At 41.3% G+C, this 25,432-nt stretch overlaps 3 protein-coding genes across 8 annotated transcripts; 2 read left to right on the top strand and 1 right to left on the bottom strand.

Annotated features, from left to right (window-relative positions):
• The first annotated feature begins 749 nt into the window (after nt 1-749).
• Nucleotides 750-2,505, top strand: LOC108083822 (endoplasmic reticulum-Golgi intermediate compartment protein 2). The gene is made up of 3 exons (XM_017179777.3): nt 750-1,077; nt 1,133-1,951; nt 2,016-2,505. Exons 1-3 carry the CDS (start codon nt 957-959, stop codon nt 2,399-2,401), a joined length of 1,326 nt encoding a protein of 441 aa, XP_017035266.1. The 5' UTR covers nt 750-956; the 3' UTR covers nt 2,402-2,505.
• arg (arginase) lies at nt 2,438-25,183 on the bottom strand. Of its 3 annotated transcripts, none has more exons than XM_017179778.3 (5): nt 24,874-25,183; nt 23,625-23,828; nt 23,364-23,550; nt 5,202-5,301; nt 2,438-2,881 (listed from the first exon to the last, which is right to left on the bottom strand). In XM_017179778.3, exons 1-5 carry the CDS (start codon nt 25,085-25,087, stop codon nt 2,522-2,524), a joined length of 1,065 nt encoding a protein of 354 aa, XP_017035267.1. In that variant the 5' UTR covers nt 25,088-25,183; the 3' UTR covers nt 2,438-2,521. The 3 variants fall into 3 exon arrangements, with proteins under 3 accessions (XP_017035267.1, XP_017035269.1, XP_017035268.1); XM_017179780.3 differs by lacking the exon at nt 24,874-25,183 and adding an exon at nt 23,909-24,305; XM_017179779.3 differs by lacking the exon at nt 24,874-25,183 and adding an exon at nt 23,900-24,305.
• On the top strand, nt 9,168-16,910 carry elav (embryonic lethal abnormal vision). Of its 4 annotated transcripts, none has more exons than XM_017179772.3 (3): nt 9,168-9,239; nt 11,343-11,674; nt 14,131-16,910. In XM_017179772.3, coding segments are annotated over exons 2-3 (1,518 nt in total). In that variant the 5' UTR covers nt 9,168-9,239; nt 11,343-11,673; the 3' UTR covers nt 15,648-16,910. The 4 variants fall into 4 exon arrangements, with proteins under 4 accessions (XP_017035261.1, XP_017035262.1, XP_017035263.1 ...); XM_017179773.3 differs by having other exon boundaries at nt 9,188-9,359; XM_017179774.3 differs by having other exon boundaries at nt 9,188-9,344.
• Nucleotides 25,184-25,432: the final 249 nt, after the last annotated feature.

The raw sequence follows: 25,432 nt of genomic DNA on the forward strand, positions 1-25,432 counted from the left end.
AAAGGCAACACAGAACAGCTTTCCAAATTGAATTTCATGCGTTTTTGGCCGAGTTATGAGGGTTTTTCTAATTTTTTGTTGATATTTTTTATAATTTATAGGTAAGTATTTTAGCAAAACTGAGTATGCAGTTTTGTTAAGCTTAGAAGGGGCAACTCAGAACAGCTTTCCGAATTGAATTTCATGCGTTTTTGGCCGAGTTATGAGGGTTTTTCTAATTTTTTGTTGATATTTTTTATAAATTATAGGTAAGTATTTTAGCAAAACTGAGTATGCAGTTTTGTTAAGCTTAGAAAGGGCAACTCAAAACAGTTTTCCGAATTGAATTTCATGCGTTTTTGGCCGAGTTATGAGGGTTTTTTATAAATTATAGGCATCTCACTAACTGCCAGTGATGCTCATCTAGCTATTTTGCATGAAATTCAATTCGGACAGTGATGCTCACCTAGCTATATTTCGGTATGGGACCCTATAAATACCCCCAGCCTCCTGAAAATGTAATAAAACTCAGTTTTCAAATTTCATTATTTATTTAATTTCGAACAATTATGCTGACTTATCTATAATTTTGTATTGTTTTGAGAGCTGTAATCTTGGCTGCCGACGTGGCTATTTTCGAGCCAGATCTAGCCATATGGCATGAGCGAGAATCGATGTATCGATTGCAGATAAAAACATCGATACTAAGTAGGGCACGGACGATCTGGCAACGTTGGTCGCTTATTCGTATGTAAAATGCATTTTTTTACATTTTACTCTGAGATTTTCAGCTGTTGTTGTTATTTTGGTGGCCCAAAAGTTAGTTTTTGAGTTATATCTAGTAGCTGGATGCGCCTAAATCCCGTAAACCGTGTGCTGGCAATGCAGTGAGAAGCAGCGGCGTCAGTGAAGGCGTCGAACAGCTCGCCGGGGGTTGGCGACGTGTCAACCGGCTAGAATACAACTGGACAGCAAAGATGACGGCCACGCTGCGGTACCGGGGCGACAAGAGCAACCTGCTGGAGTTCGCCAAGAACCTGGACGCGTTCAAGAAGGTGCCGGAGAAGTACACGGAGACCACGGAGATCGGCGGAACACGTAAGCGCTGGCGTATAGTAATGGCCACGGCTCATGTTTATCCTCTATCCACCAGTTTCCCTGCTCAGTCGCCTGCTGATCGTCTACCTGGTGTACACGGAGCTGCACTACTACTGGCACGAGACGGACATCTTCTACCAGTTCGAGCCAGACATAGCCCTGGACGAGCAGGTGCAGATGCACGTGGACATCACCGTGGCCATGCCCTGCGCCTCGCTCTCGGGCATCGATTTGATGGACGAGACGCAGCAGGACGTCTTTGCGTACGGGACGCTGCAGCGCGAGGGCGTGTGGTGGCAGATGTCCGACCAGGATCGCCTCCAGTTCCAGGCCATCCAGATCCAGAACCACTATCTGCGCGAGGAGTTCCACTCGGTGGCGGATGTTCTGTTTAAGGACATCATGCGGGATCCGCATCCGATGCACGAGAGTCCGGCGGCATCGCCGCATTTTCCGGCTGCTGCACCGCCGCCGGGCGCTCTGCTGCCCGTCGCCCTCGACTTTCATCAGAATCCGGGCGAGGCGGAGAGCAAATTCGATGCCTGCCGCTTGCACGGAACCCTGGGCATCAACAAGGTGGCCGGCGTGCTGCATTTGGTGGGCGGGGCGCAGCCAGTGGTGGGTCTGTTCGAGGACCACTGGATGATCGAGCTGCGCCGCATGCCGGCCAACTTCACGCACCGCATCAACCGCCTCAGCTTTGGGCAGTACTCGCGGCGCATCGTCCAGCCGCTGGAGGGCGACGAGACCCTCATCCACGAGGAGGCCACCACCGTGCAGTACTTCCTCAAGGTGGTGCCCACGGAGATCCAGCAGACGTTCAGCACCATCAACACGTTTCAGTACGCCGTTACGGAGAACGTGCGGAAGCTAGGTGAGATGATGTTGTTGTTTACCTCTTGATGGGCTCCAATTACCCTAGAAATTTCCCCCCGCAGACTCGGAACGAAACTCGTACGGCTCGCCGGGCATCTACTTCAAGTATGACTGGTCGGCGCTCAAGATTGTGGTGGGCAACGATCGCGACCACCTGCTGACCTTCGCCATCCGCCTCTGCTCGATCATTTCCGGCATCATTGTCATCTCGGGGGCCATCAATGCGCTGCTATTGGGACTGCAGCGGCGCCTGCTTCTCGTCTTCTGTCCGCAGCTGTACCACAGACTGGCCAAATCCCCGGCGATGCCTTCTCCTGCCGCCCAGCCAACGGTGGCCGCACCGCCGCCGCCTGTCAACGAGCTGCTGCAGACGGCCAACCTCATGGCCAGCGTGGACATCTCGGCCTATTTGCCGGCGGCGCAGCCCAAGCTCAAAGCTGGCCACTAGCCCAGACCAGCCCAGCCTAGCCGAATCTCCCAGAGCTCTAAAGCGTAGACTAAGTTTTTGTATTCCCTCATTAATATAAAAATACAAGATATGTTGTACATTAATATGGATAAGTTGGTCCTAGTCGCTCCCCAGGATGCCCGTGTCGATGTTGCTCCACTTTCCGGACCGTCGGTAGCCGAACATGCTCTTCAGAATCTCCAGGCCGGACTCTACGGTGGTTCGGACGTCCCGGTCGCTGCCCAACTTGGGGTTTATCTCCACCAGATCGACGCCCTGTACCCGCTTGGTGTCCCTTAGTGCCTCCACAATGCTGATGCCCTCGCGCAATGTCAGCCCGCCGCGCACCGCTGTTCCAGTGCTGGGCGCCACATTGCTGTCCAAAGCGTCGATGTCGAAGCTAACATGGATCTTGTTCTGCGGATCCAGGGCGTCCAGCGTCATCTCAATGATCTTGGGCACGCCCACGCGGTCAATGGTCTGCGTTTGAAAAAAATACAAAGCGGGAAAGGATGTTAGCAAGGAAATTAGAAGGAAATTTAGGTGTAAAAGATATCTGCATACGAAATTTTAATTTAAATATTAATCTATAATTTTAAATACAAATAAAAATCAAACATTTTATTTTTTTTTTGGGAAAACCGAAATGGAAAAATATTCATAACTCGGCCAAAAATTCTTTAATTTTAATTCGGGAAACGGTTCTGTGTTGGTTTTTAATAGGATTATTAATCTGCAAACTAAATTTAAAAATTTAGGAGATCAAAATTTTGTTCAATTTTTGAGAATTTTAATGATGTAACCCCTTATAAAATTTTAGAAAAAATTAAAAAAAAATTTTCTTCCGGACATGGCTAGAAAGATTCTCCTGTTTATGCTGATAAAGAATATATATGGTTTAAGGGATCGGAAATGACTCCTTCACTAAATAAAATTATAATATCGTTCAAGAAAACCCAAAATATTTGAATTCTTTAAAGACAAGCTAAATCGAAAAATGTCATAACTCAGCCAAAAATAAACTAATTTTCATTCGGTAAGCTGTTCCAAGTTGGTCTTTAATAGGACTATTATTATGCATACCAAATATAATTTAACTATTATTCTGCAATTTTAAACAATTTTAAAACAATGAAAATCTATAATTTTATGTGATTATTTTGGGAAAAGCGAACAAGAAAAATATCATTACTCGGCCAAAAATGCATTAATTTTTAATCGGAAAGCTGTTCTGTGTTGAGTTTTAATAGCTTTAATAATATGCATTACAAATTTAATTTAAATATTAATCAGTAATTTTATATAATTTTGAAAACAATGAAAATCCATAATTTTATTAATCATTTTTGGGACAAGCTAAATCGAAAAATATCATAACTCGGCCAAAAATTCATAAATTTAATTTTAGAAAGCTGTTCTGAGTTGTTTTTAAATAGGATTATTAATCTGCATACTAAATATAATTAAATTATTAACCCATAATTTTATATCATTTTGAAAACAATGAAAACCCACAATTTGATATGACTAGCTTGAGCCTTGACCACATCGCAGATCGAATTAGTTCAGAAGTCGGCAGCTGATGCTGTTGAAGCCCTGCTTGGCCCTGAATGTCGGCTTGGCAATTAACATCGATTGTAAGCGAATCAAGACTGTACAGTCCCTCCACCACGGCGCCTAGTTTTTCGCATATTCCACTTTTTCGACTTTGATTCCGATCGAACTAATTAGCAATCGTAAATTTGCAGCTTTGGCTCACAGTGAGGGGTAGGGGGTAGGGGGCAGGAGGCAGGGGCATTAGGACCATTTTTCAACGGACGTCGTAGGCTGTCGATTTTGCACGAGCTATAAATAATGCAAGGCAACGAGCGGACGTTGACAAGGATGCCAACCAGGCAGGATGTGGCCGGGCACGTATTTCGTAGTTTTTCTCTATTCACTTCACCACCACCGCCAGTATCCGATCGGTTGGGCTCGGATCGAATGGGAGGGAAGTCCTGTAACAGGGGCAGTTGAATGGAATGGAATGGAAGGACAGGCAGCAAGGGGTGGCTGTCCTCTGTCCCTCGCAACCCCTATAAATGCTTCGAGCTTACAACGCACACGAAGGATGCAGGACTCTCGCTCTCTGTCTCTCTCTCTGTGAATGTAATGCCCTGCGGCAGTCACGCACGATCGTCATCTGATCCTGCGCGAGGGGGAGAAACCGGAATTGAAAAATTTTAACAACTGCCAGCCAAACAAAACCGAAACTCTAAAAAACTGATCCCGAGGGTGTACGGCATTTTGGGTAAAAGGGATCTCCTCATTGGCATTATGTCTACCTAGACGGCCTTTCTCTAGGCTTTGCACACAGAGAGAAAAGTTCTACTACTACCTCCTGAGCTAATGGGTGGGTTTTTTTTATAACAGAATATAAACTTAATGTATGTAGATCGACATGACTATAAATGCTGAGCAAGAATATTATATGAGATTCAACCTATTCACTGCTTTGCAAGCTTATGACTGAAATTAGAATGTCCTGCAAGGACATAAAAAGTGTTATATACTTTGGGAATATATATACTTTTGTGACAATAAATAATATAAACAAGCAAGGAGACATTTTGTTTATAGTTTTGGTCCTGGAAAATAATTTAAGTTTTCCAGAATTTAACTTGAATCTGTAATCCTTCTTGTAATAGTTTACTTAGGAACCTAAAATAGTACTATTATCCTCATAAGAACTACAAATAAATAATATATAATTCTATAGACTACCTAAAGAATAATATTTTAATTCTCTCAGTGTACTCACATCCATCGCATAGTAGCGTATCCCAACTTTGTTCAGTATGAACGCCTCGTAGGGGTCAATGTCCCTTAGACCGATGTAAACCAACTGATCCTTGGGCAAACTGGAATGACAAGCAGAGAACACGAAGCAAGATCAATAGGATGGAACATGGCACAGAACGTGGTTATATAGAGCCTGGATGTGGGGCTATATCCTATAAGGAATATGCAGGTATTAATATGGACAGCTGACGTGTAAACAAATAGTCGTGGGTTCCCCTCGAAGGAGCAGGAAGCTCCTAAAGTGCAGGGTGACTTACTTACTGGAATTGGTGTGTGTATAATTTAGGGATCCTTTCCCCTCTGTCACCGATCCTCAAGTTTCGTTGAACTTTACTTCAGGGGCCAGAGAGATTGGGTAAGGTCAGGCTAAGATCCTCGAGAGATTGATGTGTGTGAACTAATCTCCTTTGATCTTTGCTTGAATCATCTCCCTTCATTCCTTCCTTTCTTCATAGTTTAATCATTAGTAGGAGTAATATCTAGATATATATTCTACTATCTCCACACCCAAAAAGGATTCTTCTCTGTTTCCCCTTCAACTGTTCTCTTAGAGCAAAACAAATGCCTCGCCAAATGCCTCACAAAATGCTTCCCCTATTGCCATTCGCCATTCGTGATCCTGATTAATATGCCAGGTGGCGAATCCTTGCAACTGCAACCGAATCCGATTCGGAAAATCGGTAGTGAGGGGAATTTGAAAGTAAAACGAGAGCAGCAGCAGCAGTAGCAGCCTGCACTTCGACAATGCTGAAAATTTCTGAAAAGGAAAAACGGCAACAAAAACAACAGCAACACAAGCGGGGAGGACACAACAATGGCAGGAGCAGGAGCAGCCAAAAGGACGCCGTTGCAATGGCAAGGGGAAACACATGCCACGATTCAGTGGCGAATATGTCCTGCGAGATCACCCCTGTGTGTATCCCTGCCAACGATCGTGCATTGCTCCTGGCCTAAAACTCTCTAAAACCTAAAACCCAAAACCCAAGCCAAATGTCTTATGGTAATTTTTATGATTATTACTATTTGGTTTCGGGGGAAAACTGCATCTGTCGGTGCCCCGGGTCGTGCTTGGCTGCGGAATCCGGTTCCAGCGAGAGATCAGAAAGAGAGGTAGCCGTGCAGCGAGACGTGCCAAGTTAAAAGCGCCATAAGGATCATTATGCAAATGCAAGTCAAGGAGAGGAGGAGGAACAAGGGGAGGAGTAGAGGCAGGAGTAGGGATAGAAGCAAGGAGCAGGGCCAGACCCGGTGGGAGATGAAAGTGCTGATGATGATTTCCATTCCTTTCCTTTCATTCTCTGGCCAGGTTTGTGTGCTGTCTCTTAGATTTTGGTTCAACAGCATGAGAAAATAAAGGAGAAGGGCTTTCCTTTCGTCTCGTAAAGTTTACGTAACTTAAGGGTGGGCAAAGACTCGATCCTGCTTCCTCCCCTCCGTCATAACCAACGCTTTGGGAAAAAGAGCAGAGGCAGACGACCATCATCCCCTGCCCACCCCTCCCATTTGTATACCCAGCTTGGTTGTAATCCCGTGTTGGTCCTACGTTATGTTTTTTGTTTTTTTTTTTTTTTTATCTCGAAACCCGCTTTGTTGCAACGCTCTGTTGTTGTTTCGTTGTTTTGTCTTATTCCGTGGCTAAAACGGATTAAGCAACCCTTTTGATTTCGAATTCTCTTTCCCGATTCAAAAATGTGTTGCCTACTATTGCGGGATACGAAGGAGGAGCACGTGGCCACCAAAAGCTATTCATTAGTAAATGCATCGTTCTTCGAAAAAAATAACCGAAATGAATAGCATTATCAAATGGGATTATAAATAAATCTGAATACTGAACTTAATAATTTGGTAAATTATACATAAGTTTATCCATCCATAACTCTACCTAAAATGCATTAATTTCAATTTTAAAAGCTGTTCTAAGTTGGTTTTTAATATGACTATTAATCTGCATACCAAATATAATTAAATTATTAATATGCAATTTTATAAAATTTTTAAAACAATGAAAATCCATAATTTTATATGATTATTTTGGGAAAAGCGAAATGGGAAAAAAATTATAACTCAGCCAAAAATTTATTAATTTCTATTCGGAAAACTGTTCCGAGTTGGGTTTTAATAGGTTTATTAATCTGCAAACTAAATTTAAAAATTTAGGAGATCCAAATTTTTTTCAATTTTTGAGAATTTTAATGATGGTACCCCTTATAATTTTTTTTTTTTTTTTAATTAAAAAAATTTTTTTCTTTCCAAGATGGCTGATCAAGAATATATACGATTTATGGGGTCGGAAACGACTCCTTCACTAAATAAAATCATAAAACCCCCAAGAAAACCCAAAAAATTTGAATTCTTAAAAATTTTTTTTTTTGTGATAATTTTGTGTAAAATTCAAATTTTAAAAATATTATAGCTTAGTCAAAAAAGCATTAATTTCAATTTGGAAAACTTGTCAGAGTTGGTTTTTAGTAGGTTTTTTAATCTGCAAACTCAATTTAATTTAAATATTAATCTATACATTTTTATAAAATAATTTTTGGGAAAAACAAAACCTAAATATATAATAACTTATCCAAAAATTCATTAATTTCACTTCGAAAAGCTCTGTGTTAGTTTTTACAACAAACTGAAATGCATACACTTGTGACGCCGATCTGTCTGAATGCGAATCCGAGTCGGAGACCGAGTTTCCGGCGCGGACAAGCTTCGCTGGTGCTGGTGATGGTGGTGTCACCACCCCTCCGTACGAAAACCACCCCCAATACAGCGAAAAAAGAGGCGTTACAGTTCTCGCAATTCCACCGCCACGGCGGTCATGTAAAATTGGAACAGAGCAGAAATCAGCACATGGCACGGGCACAGGCACAGGCACAGGAACAGGAAGTAAGCAGGGGGTGGGTAATGCTATATGTAGCTATAGCTACTATATCCTGCGTGTCGAGTGCCGAATACAAGCGCAATTAAGCACACGCACGCAACGCTAGCGAAGGGGAACAGGACAGGATTGCAGTTGAAATTAAACCGCCGCCTCTTGAAAAATGGGTCCTGGTTTTTGGGTTCCTTTGCTCCTTTCGGCTACGGTAGGGGGTGTTGGTTGGTTATAGTGTAGTGCTCGGAAAGGAAACGAAGCCAAAACCACCCCAACGCCAAACGATGTTGGTGGTAGCTTGACTTGGCTTTACTTTGCCCAGTGCAACAAAAACAAGGAGCGAAAACGGCGAGCCAAAACAGCCCTTAGCAGGCTATAGCGACTATTTGGCAAGGATAATGGCAGTGTCCATCATAAAACGGTTGACGACCTCCTCTGGTCTGGTAAATCGAAAATGCCTAAAAATCTGGGTATAATATTGGAGTTTTAACGATCGATAAACAATCCTTCGATAGGCAAATAGGCGATAGGCAGGCGCCAGGACATCCCAAGGCGGGGAATAGAGTTACCAAGCAAATAAACCGATTTAAACATTAAAATCTGGTGTCTTTTAATTCTACTTTTTAAATTTCTACCTAATTATATTTATGCAATATGTATTTAAGCATTTAAACAATATGGATTTATCGATAAAATCGATAAACAGAAAAGTATCTTAATCGAAGATAAGAAAATTATAGAGGTTTTATATTTTTGCTTATAATAAAAAAAGCTAAAAAATTATAATAATAAATTTGGTGAAATTTCAGGCACTCGCTGTTTCTGATATTTTTTTTTTTAACGAAAACTAAAAACAACAAAAAAGGCTAGATTTAACTGTAGCTAATTTGGCAACACTATCCGGCAGAGGCATGCGAGAGAATTACAATTACTCTTCAACGCTCTCGCTCTCCCAACCACCCTCTCCTGGACTTGAGAGAGCCTCACTCGGCAGCGCTACTCGGTTCGGTTTTTGGGAAACCTATAAATACAAGTGCAAGCCAGCCATTCGGGAAAACATTTTATTTTTTCAAAATTTGAGGTCCGGCCGGTACACTACAGATCCTTCGATCCGATTCACTTCGTGGCGTGAGTTTTGAACAGTTTCTTCCCGCCATTTGACTTTGAAAAAAGCCATATTTGACGGGAAAACGTTGATTTGGTTTTCATTTAAACATTCGACATCGCTCCACGGTACTTTTGTGCACTGTTAGTAACATTTGCGCACTGTTACATGTGCTATACGCTTTAGGTTTTCCTTTTTTTTTTTTTTAATATCGTATCGTGCTGTGTGCTATTTCGCCAATTGATTTTTTTTTTCATGTTAGTAGTGCAAACAATATTAATTGGACAAAAGAAAGAATTCAGTCGAGAGTCTGGAACAACGATAAACAACGAGCGAACGAACAGATATCAAACCAAACAGAAAAGTATCTTACGGATACTCTCAGCTCCGACTTGTGCAACCAACAACAATAATAATAACAACAATATCATCGGCGACGATAACCAACAACAAACGCTATGAAATTGTACAATTCTGCCAAATGATCCGCGCTGCGCTGCATAATTGTGCAATTATACACATTTACATATAAACAAACATATATCTTGTACATATATGAGTGCCTCTATGAATGTATTTTCTTTCTGTTTTTTTTTTTTGTCTGCTCGCTATATTTGCTTGTGGATGTGAGTGCGTGTGTGTGTGTTCGGTGGAAGTTTTATACTCAAAACACAACATTAATAGGAGAAAAACTATATGCAATTCAGCGCTAAACAACGTGGAGAGTGAAAGGGCGGGGGTGCCGGAAAAGTTCAGCAAACCTCCAAGAAAGAAAGTGGGGGCGAAGTGAGAGGAAGGCGGCTGGAGAGAGGAGAGATAGTAGTATTGTTAAAAATCTACTGCTAATGCTGCGACGCCGCCGCCGCCTCTGTGCTGTGTATCTGTAAACGCTGGCTCTCCTTCTATGTGTGTTGTGTGTGTGTGTGTGTGTGTGTGAGAGAGAGGGAGCTGAGCTAGGCGAGAGCGCGCCGAGTGGCAAAAAGGGCGCAGCTATCATATCGATTTTATGTGGAAGGAGCATTGTACGGAGCCAGCAACAAAAACGAGAACAGTTAGCCCATAGCAGTAGATACATTTACCTAGGCGACGACAGGAGACAACAGTGTGGGGGTTCAGAGAGAGAGAGAGAGATAGAGAGCGAGGGGGTGGCAGATATTTGCAGTAAACAAAACGCCGGTTGCCATAAAAAGCAAACCCACACCAACACGACCAGAGCACACAAACACATTCGGTAGCAGTAACACAATTATAATGAAATAACGCGCGGAAATACAAATTAGGACAGTTCCAAGAGACCCCCCCTCCCCCGCAGTACAAACACACACTATTCGTATGTAGATTCAAAAACGTTTTTTGAAATTTAGACCAAAAAAAAAAAACATTAGCGCGTGTTTAGTTCCAACAATAACGAAAATAACAACAACAAATGCCTTATAGATACTAAAGTGCTCCTGTGTGTGTGTGTGAGTTTCGGAGAGCCGAGAGTACGTTGAATTCTGTGCGTGTTTTAACAAAATCAAATACATACGCCCCTCCTCTGCGTGTGTATTAATGCATATGTACACACATACACATGCAGCAGCTGAGGCAGCCATACAATGTATTTGGAAGGGAAAGGAGTGTGAGAGTCTCCACTTGCCGACCGCCCTCCCTCCCACCGCCCTCGGTTAATTTAGCCACCCGTTGACCAGCGCAAAACAATATACAAATCAGTGCAGGCCAACCAGAGAAGAGTCGGAAGCAGAGAGAGGCAGTTGATAGAGCTAGATACAGATACTGTTATAATGAGCATTTGGCTTTGGGTATCCGAAATAACGCAAAAATAGCAGCCACTCTCGCACACACAATACAATTGTATAACAAACAAATACAAAATGTTTTTGCTACGTTAATTATATGTATGTATGTTTTTTTTTATGCCAGTGAAATATGAACGATGTTTGTGAATGGAGGGAGGGGGGAAATCGATAAAATCGATAAAGGCGATAACAAGCACAAGCGCACACCAACAAGCAAACAACACCTTGATAACAACAATAACAACAACAACTATAAGTAGCTTTTAGCAACCACATTGACTTACCGCTTTTTTTGTTTTGCTTTTATTTTGTTTTTGTACCCATCAGACGGCAGCGACGCCAGCGTCTATTTATTAACAAAAAAAAAAAAAAAACTATTACAATTACCAACAAAAACAACGCCGAAAAGCAAGAGAACTCAAGTCCTGGACCACCGGCGAGTGTGCGAGAGAGCGATACCGAGAGTGCGAAAGTGTGAGAGGATAGCGCCGTAAGAGCACGCGCGCAAGGAAACCGAGGTCCGCCCAAAAAGGATATACATATAACGAGAAAGAGGACAACTAGACAATTAATTAATTTCGTTTGGAAACCAAACGGAGCAAACTACAACACAACTGCTACAAAAACACACACACACACTCGCTGTAAACCAAAAACAAGTGAGTATTTGAAGACGAACCACTTTTAGCCATAAGCGAAATGTAACGAAGATCACGTCAGCAGGACGCGTCGAGAGCAGCTCTCAAAGGGTGCGGTGCCTGGCGGTTGCCATGGCAATAGTTGAGTCAGCGAGACCACTGTCTCTTTGCGTGGGTAGAATTGGGTTTTTGAGCGAGTTGGTGGGTGAGTTAGATGATGATGTGTGTGTGTTTGTTTGTCTGACCTTTTGACTCTTTCGACCGTACAGCCGAAAGGTGCGAATTGGTCAGGCGAGCAACGGAACTACAGTGTCACTTATCTAACACGAACGGAGCTAAACTAAAATAATGGGATATCTTTAATAATTTGGGATTGCTTTTTACCTATCGAATTCTATTCTGCCTAGACAAAATAGTTTATAAAGGACATTATCGAAACTTTCAATTTAACATTTTGTATAATAAAGCCCATCTTCTTAGCTCCCTAAACAAGATATTTGTTGATCTAATAAAGTCATTTTAACATAATGCGCACATCTCCCTATAACTCAGTTTAGTATACACTTTCCATAGTGAAGAGAGGTAAAGCTGCCATAGAGAGGTTCCACTAGTCAATGAAATTGCTCTCGGACGATCATCTCTTGGGTCAGCCCTGGGCTTCTGTCGCACTAGTTCATTGAACCGAGCGACCCATCCGCTGGCTGATTCGAGCAACAGCTCTCTCTCGCCCTCCCCCGCTGCCTTTGCGCTGCTGCTGCCCTTACAGCAGCATTACCAGACACACAAGAGAGGGCAACCCTGCCGACGCCATGTAAACGGCGGCAGGAGCTTAGGGGGTGGCAGTGCCGCGCGTTTAACCCTTAAGCGGTGCCAAGTCTGCTTGTTCCCAGAACCCTCGGCCGCCGCGTTAATGTTTTTTTCGCAAAAGGGAAATATTACAACTTGTTTGGCTAAGGGTGGGTCTCATGCCTGCTGCTCATTTTTAGTTTTGTTCCAAGGGGTGCGAGTCAGTCGATTTCTCGCATATCCTGGCCGGCCGCCCCCTGTTAGACCTCCTGATGCCGCCGCATTACATAACTGGGCGGGGTGTGTATGTATGTATGTACAAACACACACACAAAGGCATACGCAGAGAGCTGTAACAGTTTGCCAAAAAGAAATGCGAGGAGGCGGATGTGAAGAGTGGAAGAGAGAGAAAGAAAGAGAGAGAGAGCCAGAGAGCGGCTAAAGCGAGAATCCTGGCGAGAAGGTCCTGCGCTCGCCTCAGAAGCATCGTGTGCCTGGGACGCAGCGGATCTGGTCTCGCCATCAACGCTCGCTCTAGAAACCTTTAACCAAACCGAAATAAAACGGTGTCGCTTGAACGGAAACAAAATCAAAGGCGACCGCTAAAACAAAAGCCAACGGAAAGCACATAAATCAGGGAAACCCAAAGCAGAAGCGGCGAATCCAGTAAAGTTCAGTTCATCAGTTTGCCGAGGTGTGTGCGCGTGTGTGGGTGTATTTGTTCCTGTTCCGGCGTGTGTGTGTGTGTGTGTGTGTGTCTGTCCGTGTGTCGGTGTCTGTTTTGCGAGCTTTAATTGTGTCTGTGGGGGTGTCTGTGGGCGAGGCGAGGCGAGGCAGAGGCAGCTAGGTAGAGTGGGAGTGAGAGCACTTGAGTGAGACGAAAGCCAAGTAAGTGGGCCGCTGGGCGGCGCCAGTGAGCAAAGCTCCTTTAACCAACCGTTAACCGCTAACCCAAAAAGGAGAGCGAACAAACAGAGTTGCCAACTATCTTTCAGATACGTATCTCTCAGATACGTACGAACTAATATAAAGTATCTTATGGTGACGAAAAACTCGATTAGTTTCTAAATATTTTCGGTACTTTCCTTGAAAAGCTATTGTCCTTTCGATGGGTTTATAGAATAAAAAAGGGGATTCCCTAATCAAATTTTGATTGCATTTCGTTCGTTTTTGGTTTTCTAATAATTTGAATGTGAATTTAAATCGTTAGAATATGAAATATAATTAACAGCAATTCAATTCAATTTCAATTATCTTTTAGGAGACGGAAAGAGTATGTAGTTAATATTAAGCAAAATTAAAATACAAATCCAATGAAATCAGTTCTCAAGTTAAAAACTGGTTTTCTGGTTTAGAAATCCGAGATTACCTTAAATAAATTAATAATAAATTTAATATGTCTTTACAAATTGGCCTTTTGGCAACTTTTGCACAGCAACTGAATCACCAAACTAATTCCCTGACCTAACCCTCTCATAGGGACACTAACTAGTAGGTGAGCCACACTAACCAAGCCAAGGCTCGCATCTGTAGACATTTACTAACACATCATGCAAATGGTTTAATCTTGACATTTAACTATTTTTTCCATGCGCCTGTCCCTGCGTTGGTCCTCGTCGTGTCACCCAACTCAACTCAACATCCATCGCAACACAAACTCCAACTCCAACTCCTACTCGAACCCAATCCAGTGGACTTTATAATGGCAAACACAGGAGCAGGCGGCGGAGTGGACACACAGGCGCAGCTGATACAGAGCGCGGCGGCTGCCGCGGCAGTGGCGGCAACCAATGCGGCCGCCGCACCCGTACAGAATGCGGCCGCTGTGGCCGCCGCTGCCCAGTTGCAACAGCAGCAGCAACAAGTTCAGCAGGCAATACTGCAGGTGCAGCAACAGCAGACACAGCAGGCGGTGGCCGCGGCAGCGGCGGCCGTTACCCAACAGCTCCAGCAGCAGCAGCAAGCGGTGGCCGCCCAGCAGCAGCAGCAGCAGCAACAGGCTCAACAACAGCAACAACAGCAGGCAGCAGCGGCGGTGGTACAACAACAGGCTGCAGCGGCGGCAGTAGTGCAGCAGCAAGCGGCCGCAGTCCAGCAAGCCGTGGTGCCCCAGCCCCAACAGGCGCAGGCCAATACCAACGGCAATGCCGGAGTCGGCGGTGGCGCCCAGAATGGCAGCAACGGCAGCACAGAGACCCGCACCAATTTGATCGTGAACTACTTGCCGCAAACGATGACCGAGGACGAGATCCGGTCGCTCTTCTCCAGCGTCGGCGAGATCGAGTCCGTGAAACTGATACGCGACAAGTCGCAGGTCTACATCGATCCGCTCAATCCGCAGGCGCCCAGCAAGGGCCAGAGCCTGGGCTATGGCTTCGTCAACTATGTCCGGCCGCAGGATGCCGAGCAGGCGGTAAATGTGCTCAACGGCCTGCGTCTGCAGAACAAGACCATCAAGGTGTCGTTCGCCCGGCCTTCGTCGGATGCCATCAAGGGCGCCAATCTGTACGTTTCGGGGCTGCCGAAAACGATGACCCAGCAGGAACTGGAGGCCATCTTCGCGCCCTTCGGTGCAATCATCACATCGCGCATACTCCAAAATGCCGGTAACGATACCCAGACGAAGGGCGTCGGCTTCATACGGTTTGACAAGCGGGAGGAGGCCACCCGGGCCATCATTGCCCTTAATGGCACCACTCCCTCAAGCTGCACGGATCCCATTGTGGTCAAGTTCTCCAATACGCCGGGCAGCACCAGCAAGATCATCCAGCCGCAGCTGCCCGCTTTCCTCAATCCGCAGCTGGTGCGACGCATCGGAGGCGCCATGCACACGCCCGTCAACAAGGGCCTGGCACGATTCTCGCCCATGGCCGGCGACATGCTGGACGTGATGCTGCCAAACGGACTGGGCGCGGCGGCGGCAGCTGCCACGACGCTGGCCAGCGGACCGGGCGGTGCCTATCCGATATTTATATACAACCTGGCACCCGAAACGGAGGAGGCAGCGCTGTGGCAGCTCTTCGGTCCCTTCGGGGCTGTGCAATCGGTGAAGATCGTCAAGGATCCAACAACGAACCAGTGCAAGGGCTATGGCTTCGTCTCGATGACCAACTACGACGAGGCGGCCATGGCCATTCGGGCCCTCAACGGCTACACCATGGGCAACCGGGTGCTGCAGGTCAGCTTCAAGACCAACAAGGCCAAGTAGGGCGGCGGCGACGCGGGATTGGAAATGGGAACGTCAGAGACAGAGACAGAGACAGAGACAGATTTTGTCCCCTCGAATCGTTTCGGAACACCACACACGCAGCACTCGAAACACACACAACACAACACACATATATAAATATGCATGGTATAACGGTAACTAAGCGCAACAACAAAACAGTATGTGTAAAACACACACGAAAAACAACAAACAATTGAAAGAGAAAGAAAGAAACTAGGGGTCAGCGAAGGCAGGACGAACAGGAGTCAGGCATAAGGCTAAGGCAGTAGGCATTGGGAGAAGAAACTCTCTCTTACACGTGTCGAGACACAACGAAACACGACGGTGCAGCAACCAAGTCCCCTCGCCAATCTCCCCATAAGAAATCCAAACCCCGAGGTCCCTGAGAACCCAGAGAACCCAGAGAAAGCGCCGGCCAAAAGCGTTGCAATAGCAAAATTCTTCTTGTTTAGCATTTAAGTAACGAAAATCATAAACTAAAAACAAAAAAAAAACTAAGAAACCAAAAATTAAGAAGAATGAACGCTGCTTTTTGAAAGAGAGAAGAGGGGGAGAGTGAGTGGAGAAAGCAGGAGGACTGAGGCAAAGGATAATGAATAATGAGATTATAAGGAACAATTGCAATATATATAAAACATAAAAAAAAATGAGAAAACTCGAACTCTCGGGCAGCTCTGGTTCTTGGCAGCCGCCGTCAAAATGAGTCACAAAAGCGAAACAAAGAAATCAACACACAAAAACTACTAAGAAAATTTAACTTAACTTAGCGAAAAAAAAAACAACAACAAACAAACAAAAAGTAAAGGGAAAACGAGAAATTTTAAAAATTTAAACTTACACCTAAGGTAAAATGCAGCAATGAAATCTTCCAAACAACAACAACAAAAAAAGCAACTCTGTTAGTTACACTCCAAAAAAAAAAAAAAACAAAAAACTTTTCTACCATATATTAACAAAAAAAAAAAAAAAGAAACAAAACGAAATCTAGAAAACTCGATAGAAAAACGAAAGAAACCCCAATGAAAAGAGGAAAATAGGGACAGAAATAAGACACTATGTAGTGTCTAGGATGCTCACAGGACATGCGTTCGGCACCCTGGGGGGAGTGGCGGCGGCGGATCAAGTATTCATAAAGTAATAGAATATATATAGTTATTGATAACATGGAGGCTGCTACAGTATTACCACACAAAAAAAAAAGCTACTTAAAAACGAAGATCGAAGATATTTATATATATCCCAGATATATATACATAGGTGATGCAATTCTATATATATATTACCTATTTTATATAGACATTTAATATTGAATTCTTTCATCGATTGTGTTTTTTACATATTTAGACGAGAAACTAGTATCGAACAGCCGCATCCCCAGACGAACTCCTGTCCTTTGAGTCCGGTCTCTCGCATAGACAACATTTATATAGGAACGAATAGCGAAAACAGGGGAAGGAAAGAAAGCAAAAGAGAAGGGAAAAGGGATAAAGAAAAACAAAACAAAATAATAACAATAATTTATGCGCAAATTTGAAACGTTTTACTACAGACAAGTAAATAATTGTTAGTGAATATTATTAAAAGAATACTGTAATTTCTCATATACTTTATACATATAAATATATATATATATATCTATATATATATATATATATATTGTATAGTTGAAGTAATAACAACAATTTTTTGCGTTTAAAAAAAAGGCCTAGCACAACAAAACAAAACAAAACAAACAGCAGCAACCAAGCATCATTTTTTTATATACAAAAAAAAAAAAGGCAGAAAAAAGGAAGAAAAACAGTTTGAAAAACGATACGAAAACGAGCGAATAGGGAGGGACGGGTGGGTCTATAAGGCATTAAAGCCAGTAAAGCTATTAAAACCATTAAAGCATTAGCCAAGCGTTTTCTCTAATAGTTAAGTAACTTGACAAGCAACCACAACAAGTAAGGAAAGAAGGAAGAAAGGCATCAAGGGAGGAAAGGGCATTAGGATATACCAAAACCCCCAATACTCTTCTTATAATACCCCTAACTTTGTTTTTCGATTTGCTTTCTTTGCTTGTTTGTTTTCCTTCTTTTTTCGTTTCGTTTTTTAAGAGAGAGAGAGAGTGAGAGGGGGGGAGTGACAGACTCAGAGAACCAACCTCCTAGCAGACAAAAAGCGGCCTTTTCGCATTCGTTTCGCTAAATGATCAAAAACGAACTCGGAAACGGACGAATGGCGGACAAGTATCGCGAATTCTGCCGCGAAACCCCAACTTTATTATCGTTTATGAGCCTGAATCGGACGAAAAACTATAATTTTCAATATCATATACGAACCTTTTTGTCTGCTGGGCTACCATCTATCAGATATCTATTTCAATTTACATTAATCTATATATTATATATTTTCTGGATTTATCCTATTACGTTTTCGTTTGATTTCTTTGCTTTGCTTTGATTTTTCGACATTTTCGGCTTTCCTGCATCCAAGAATTAACCAACAACAACAACAACAATCAACCATGCATATTTATATTCTTTTGTATCCTTCTTTGTGTGGAATATATAGTAAATTCTTAATTTGAAGAAATGGATTTAATTATGATTACTATTACTTAGTGTAATCGGTTGACACATCTCCGAATCCCCTATACATACATTTATATATATATATCTCTTTAACTAGAATTATTTAACTTTTTTTTGAGTAACTATTAGGCAGCCAACAAAAGAATCGTTGTTTTTTTATTCGCAACAAGAAATCTAGTCAGAAGATGTGGAGGATAGGGATAAGGACAAAGCAAAAAGAGAGGAGAACTGTGACCCTCTCCCCTTTCCAAAGATTAAGGGATCACACTGCTCCTCCCCGACTCGAATTTGCAATAATTTATTAAAGAACAAATCTGCTAGAAGGAGAGCGGAGGAAGGAAGGATTATATGTACTTGATTTTGTTTCATTTCAATATTCTGTCACATACACCTACACCTACACCTACATATATGTATGTATGTATATTTAGTTTAATTGACTAATCCCCAAAACGTATATATATATATATATACAGAATTATGCTTATATTTTTTGCGTCATCGATGGATCTTATTAATTGTATTAATTCTAATTCTTGTGCAATAGTTTTAAAATAATGCAACTAAGCGAAAGGCATCAATGCATCTCAGAAAACCCACAAATTATAAATTTCAATTTGCGAATATGCACTGCGAGAAATGAACAGAAAAGCGACCATTATACATATTATATATAATTTTTTTTGCGTGTAATTTACAATTTAAGCAACACACGAACACACACACACACACACACACACATACACATATATATATTTATATATATGTATTTATATATCTCATCATGATTTTTCTTTAAAATATTTAAGTAAGCAATGAACCAAGATGAAAGCGAAAAAGCAAAACAAACAAAAACATTATTTATTGTATTCTTATAATTACGTAATTTAATTTAATTCCTTTGATTTGTGAGCAAAGCGAAGAAGAAGATGATCAATGAGAAGATACTGACGAAGAAGAACTAGCCTAATTATACACACACAAACACACACACAATGAACAGAGAGAGAGAAGGAAAGAGAGAGCCAGAGGGATAAAGGAAACGGAGCTAACGGCTGATTTGAGCTTTTGCGCTCTCTGAGAGCGGAGCTGAGCTTAGAAATTTGCAATTATCAGCTCTCTCATTAGCTCCGCTCTCAGCTCCTAAAACTTGGAACTCCCAGCTCTTTTTCCCTCTCGCCATCTATATCTTTTACCATTTCGAATTACCCCTTTTCTCAAACTCTACTATTTACGTTTTACGTTTAATTTTAATTTGTATTTTTCTGTGCCCCCTATTTTGATTTTTGTTTCAGTTTTAGTTTTAGTTTTAACTTTATGATTTGATGTGCATTCAGCAGGAGCTTTAGATATATGTATGTATCTAGCTATAGATATATAGCTCTGTGTCAGAGAAGGGGGATTCCTTGAATGCAATACTATGATTTATGATTACCATTATATGTTTATTATTATTTACTATGTTTGATTTCCTTTCCTCTTGATTTTGTGTATTTTTCCCCCACGAATTATTATATGTTTATACACTTTATGATTTCCCCCCCTTTGATTTTGCGAAAAACCGAAGCAAAAAAAAATTACTTTCAATAAAAACAGAAAAAAAAAAAACAAAAAAAAAACACCTAAAAAGAAAAACTGTTAGCATAAATTTTTTTATTTGTTTCTCTTTGGTTTTTTCGTTTCGTTTGTAAACTGTATGATTTTCTTTTCCCCCGACAATTTCTTTTTTTTTTCAAAACCCCAAAAGGATTCTCAATACCTTCAATACAATCTTCTCCCAAGCTCTCTCGCACACTCACACGCCGAAAACCCAACAAGAAATATGTATAGGAATCGATCTAGTCAAGGGTCGCCTTCTTGATCCACAAAGAAGCGCCCACGGAACCCATTGATCTCAGCAGAAAAGACATTCCCGATTGATCAGGATCAGGATCCCAAGTCCCCCCTAATAAACAGCATTCCAGGAGTAAATCCAGAATTGATCTCCCGCTTTCTGTTGCTCGGTTGCAGTGTTGCAATTAGCGTTTAGCAATTAGCGATATTAGTTGTGTGCAAAAAAAGCAGAGAAAACTTTTTATTTGTGTAATGCTATTATGTTTAGTGCTTATATTTATGATTAACACGAATCTCTCGACCTCGACCCTGGTCCTAGTTTAGTTTTTAGCGGAGCAAAAGTACAGTCACTCTGCCACCCCCTCGATTAATCGATAAATCCTTGATGGGATGACATGATCCGTGTATGATTTTCAACCTGTATCTGTGTATCTTTGTATTGCTTAATCAATTGTGTGTACTTTTTGTAATTTTGTAAAACGCCTAATTTGTTCCACTGATATAGAGAGAGAGAGCGAGAGCGATATAGCGATAGAGATAACAAATACACCAATAATACCGTTAATAATCATGACAACAACAGCAAGGATATATATACACTTCGATATATATATACACATATATATTATTATTATTATTAAAGCGAAGACAAAGACGGAGGAAACTATTTAATTTATTTTATTAACATATTTATATCGATTAATTAATTAATTAATTAATATTTATCACACATTTCAAATGATATTTCAAAATGGAAAACAATACAAAACCAAAACCAAAACAAAAAAAAAAAAAAACTGAAAAAAAGATATTAATATTATAAATGTATTTCAAAATATATGATTATGAGTTTTTCTTGCTTTTTGCCAAATAATATGTATCTATCTATATAGTATATATCTATCAGAACACACCGAACTTTTGTTTTATTAACTATAATTCTCTTTGGATCTGATTTTCTGATTTTCTGTGTTTCGTTTTCCTTTCGGTTCCTGTCTTTCAGCTCTTTTCGATTTTCGAATTTCGATTTCTTTCGATTCGATTATTTCGAATATTTCTTTGTTATTTTTCTTATTTTCCGTAGCCTTGATGAACTCGTAATTTCTATGCCTTTCTGCTTTGGTTTCTGTTTTTTCTATAGTCTCTTCTTTTGTTCTAGTGTATATTACACTAAACAACACACACGCGACACACAGACTCGATTTCCATTACATTTCAAAATTGGTTTCAGTTGTGTGCTAAAAAGTTGGCACCTCCTCAAGTAAAGAGTATTTGTTGCTCTTCGTTTGCCTTATAATTTTGTCGCTCAGTGTACGCTTCTTTGATCGAACCCAGCAAAATCCGAGCAGAAGTCCCCCAAAGAGAAAGAGAGCAAGATGAAGATGAAGATGAAGGAAGATGATGCTTTGAGGGAGGAGAATCCTAACCGATCTGATTTGACATTTGAGTTGATTCCGATTTTCGATTTGCCTTACTTTTCTTCTTTCCCCGCCATATGGTATATATTCAACTTTTCAGTTCCTTGTTGCCGTTCGTTCGTTCGTTATCTATATATATCTATATGTATATGTTATATATATATACATATATATATGTATATTGTTGTATTGTTGCGTACCTCTCACTCACTTTTATTGTTTCGTGTGGTTTTTGTTGGTAAGTAAATCGGAGACGAAAATATAGAGTAAAAAAAAGGATCCCAGGATCCTTGCCCGGATCTGTACAATTTTTCGGCACACATATATATTTTGATCTTCCCAAATAAAAACATAATGATAATGATTTTCTCTAAATGGTTTCTTTTCTCATTTTATTAATATTAATATTGATCTTCTCCTCTTTTTTGTAGCAAATAAAAAAAAAAACAAAAAAAAAAAGAAGAACACTTGACAAACAAAAATCCAGCAGCAAAAAAAAAAACGACTAATATTTTTATAAGCATTTTCTAATTTGTTTCTTTCTCTTGATTTATTTTCAGGCGTGTTCGTTCTTGTTCGTTCGATTTTGAATTGAATTTATGAAAAAAAAAAGAAAAGAAAAAATAATACTTAGACAAGAAAACACATTTAGTTATTGATTAATTAATTAAAAACAATAATGATTGTGTAATTATATTGATTCATTGATACGTTAATCTTTAATATTGATTGTAATTATTTAATGCATAAACCAGAGATGTCCCCATCCCTTTCCTTTCCAAATTGATGTACATATGATGTACAGACACACACACACACAAACACACATTATGTAATTTTCGAATACCAAAAAACACACACTAGTGAGAGTCACCGATATTTAAATCATTTTTTAAGTAAATGTATGATTTAAGGAATTACAAAGAATTTCCATTTAAATTTGCAGCTTTTTCTATAGTTTATAGATTTGATTTTGATCGAGCAATGCACATAATACCACCAAAATCCCCACACGAACCACCAAGTAACCCAATAAGAATGGCCCCCCGAGAGGAGAATTTAGTCCTTAGATTCTTATGTATAATGTTTGTATATACATACATATATATTCTATATATTTTTACATTTCCATTTCGGTTTTCAATGTCTCAGTGCCAGTCTCCGTCTCCGTTGCTCCTGTCCGTTCTGTGTGTGTGTTTTTTTTTTCGTGTGTATAAAGTATGACTAACCCAAGAATGTATATATTTTCAGTTTCAGGCATTTCTCGGTTACGATTCTTTCGGTTTTTTATCATTTTTTTAAGGGTAAAACCAAAACTCCCTAGGAACGAGCCCCAAGATACAAGAATAAAAGCAGAGAGAATCAGTTTTTATAAACTTTTAGGCAGCTCCATTGGTTTCTTACCCCAAACTCATAGTTTTTTTTCAATTCAATTTTTTATAAAACAAGAAAAATAGAGAAAAACAAACCAACTGCCGCTAGAAAATGCAATGTGTAAATGAAACAATATATTTAATAAGCAAATTAAAGGTTGATAGCAACTAAAAAACAAGACTGAAAGTGAGAAGAACATGAAATCAAAATCAAAATCTGAAACTGAAACAGAAAGTATCGAAGCAAAGCTAGAATATTACTTAGTTCGTTAAGAGAGGCAACTGTGATAAGGCGACCAGAACCCCACCCAGCCAACAAAACCCCACCCCCCCCAAAGACCCCCCTTGAATACAAAGTATTAGTTATGTTAAATATTAAAAAACAAAAGAGACAGAGGAAGCCCTAGAGTCTAAGTGCTACTTATAAGCTGTAAGCAATCTCAACCGATTGGGAGCTATAACAATAAAGCAAAGAGCAAAGCATAGCAAACTCACCAGTTGGGAGCGATCTCTTGGAGGCCAGCATGCTGCCAGGTGGTGCGCAGCTGCTCCAGCAGAAAGGACACGGGCATGCCGTGGATGTTGCCTGACTGCGAGGTGCTGTGCAGGTTGATGTCCGCGTGCGCATCGATCCAGACCAGCGACAGGTTCGGTGTGTGCTGCAGGTGACCAGCCACGGAACCTGTAAGGAGTTGCAGGATTCATCAGGATTAGGCTCAGGACACAGAGGATGTAACAATCGAAATGGAATCTTACCAAACCCAATCGCATGGTCACCGCCAATGGCCAGGAACTGGGAGTTCTCCTTGAGCATCAGCTGTACCTGCTCGATCAGCGCCCGATTGCAGGCCATGAAGTCGGCATAGTTCCGGATGTGGTGGTAGTGCACCCGCTGCTGTTGCAGCAGCGATTCATCCACGACATACTGCAGGTTTCCATAGTCCCGAATGACCAGGCCATCTAAGCGAAAGAAACGAAAAATAAAAGAAATGAAAAAATACAGTTACCCACACGTGTGCGATTTTTTTTACGTTTTTTACTTTTGCGGAGAGTCCACTGCAGTTTTATTCAACAGGAACCTTGTACAATGTAATGTAGTAATCACACGCGTGCCAACTAATATTTATGATTTCGGATCGACTTGCATATAGAACCGTGATCTATAGCCTTTTCACGTTATTTCTGCAGTTTTTTTCACTCTTCTGACGCCAAGAATAGCAGGACAAAAGAGAATGCACAAGAATTTGGGTTTCTAACTGTTTTCCTTTACGTTTTAACTTTTGCGGTGGATTTTTCGACTTAATTGTAATGCTGGAACGACGCACTCGTATAATTTGTGGTCGTACAGCCTTAAAATAGAGTTTTTTCACATTATTTCTGCAGTTTTTTCACTTTTCTGACGCCGAAATGTCAAGACAAAAGAGAATGCACAGGAACTTGGGTTTCTAACTGTAAAAAGAGCGTCGCGCCATAATTATTAGTGTGGCCAGATTAAAATTTGGCTCTTTGGCCTAAAAAATCTCAAAAAGTTTACATTTCCCACACCTGATATTCAAACCACACCTGATACTGTAACCATATCGGATACTACAACCTCTGATCAGCTAGATGAGATTAACAGAGCTCGTTAACAGAATTTTAACAGAATTTAAATTTAAAAATATTCATAACTTGGCCAGAAAAACAATAATTTTCAATCGGAAAAGTGTTCTGTGCTAGTTTTTCCTAAGTTAATTATTCTGCATTATTTTAATCTATATTTTTTAAAATTAAAATTTTTATCAAATTTTGAAAATTTTAACAATGTTAACCCCTTATCAAATTTTGAAAAAATTGATAAAAAATTGTTTTGCTCCGAAGATGGCTAGAAAGATTCGCCTCTTGATGCTGATCAAGAATATATATGATTTATAGGCCCGGAAATGACTCCTTCACTAAGTTACTAGCCTCTGACTGATTACAATACCCTGGGCAGCTTTTACCCTATTCCCTCCCCCCGACTCACCATGACTGCTCTTTAGCACCTGTCGCAGGCTACTCTGCCTTAGCAGATCCGGCGCTAGTTCCACACCCTGCTTGCCCTGCCCCTTGGCAAAGGGCACACCGATGATGGCCAGCGTTTGCTCCGGCTCCAGGGCGGCGGCGTTGGAGTTGGTGCTCTTGGTGCGTTGGAGTCGCAGGCGGAGGCACCTAGTGGCTAACTTACGGCTCCACCACATTATGCTGCTACTGCTGCTGTTGATCTGTTTGTAATGCTGGAAGCTGCGCAACTGTGAAGAAGATCCAGCGGATGCTGTGCTCAGGCGACAACTATCTCTTGGGCTCTGGGACCCCTCTGATAAAGCCCGGCGACAGTTCATCGGCGACGAGAGAGAGCTTGGGGAGACATTGTGTGTTTTGTAGTGTTTTGTGGATGGGATAGAGCGGTAGCCGCTGGTTGGTTGAGCGATAAGGCGGCTATCGCCAGATGACCTTGATCCTGGCTCTGACGACAAACCAGCAAGCAGCGGCTATAACCGAGATGATGGTCACAAAAGGCAAAAGCCCCGGGAGAACAGAGCGTT

This window comes from Drosophila kikkawai, chromosome X (assembly GCF_030179895.1).
Source record: "Drosophila kikkawai strain 14028-0561.14 chromosome X, DkikHiC1v2, whole genome shotgun sequence".
In the NCBI taxonomy this organism is placed as follows: domain Eukaryota; kingdom Metazoa; phylum Arthropoda; class Insecta; order Diptera; family Drosophilidae; genus Drosophila; species Drosophila kikkawai.

What these genes read in the sequence shown, in the direction of transcription:
- arg (XM_017179778.3), bottom strand. Translation starts at nt 25,087, where the DNA reads ATGTGGTGGAGCCGTAAGTTAGCCACTAGGTGCCTCCGCCTGCGACTC. An exon ending in TGACCATGCGATTGGGTTTG is followed by an intron (nt 23,551 to 23,624) that starts GTAAGATTCCAT and finishes AACTCCTTACAG; the next exon opens with GTTCCGTGGCTGGTCACCTG. An exon ending in TACGCTACTATGCGATGGAT is followed by an intron (nt 2,882 to 5,201) that starts GTGAGTACACTG and finishes TTTCAAACGCAG; the next exon opens with ACCATTGACCGCGTGGGCGT.
- LOC108083822 (XM_017179777.3), top strand. Translation starts at nt 957, where the DNA reads ATGACGGCCACGCTGCGGTACCGGGGCGACAAGAGCAACCTGCTGGAG. An exon ending in CACGGAGATCGGCGGAACAC is followed by an intron (nt 1,078 to 1,132) that starts GTAAGCGCTGGC and finishes TCTATCCACCAG; the next exon opens with TTTCCCTGCTCAGTCGCCTG. An exon ending in GGAGAACGTGCGGAAGCTAG is followed by an intron (nt 1,952 to 2,015) that starts GTGAGATGATGT and finishes TTCCCCCCGCAG; the next exon opens with ACTCGGAACGAAACTCGTAC.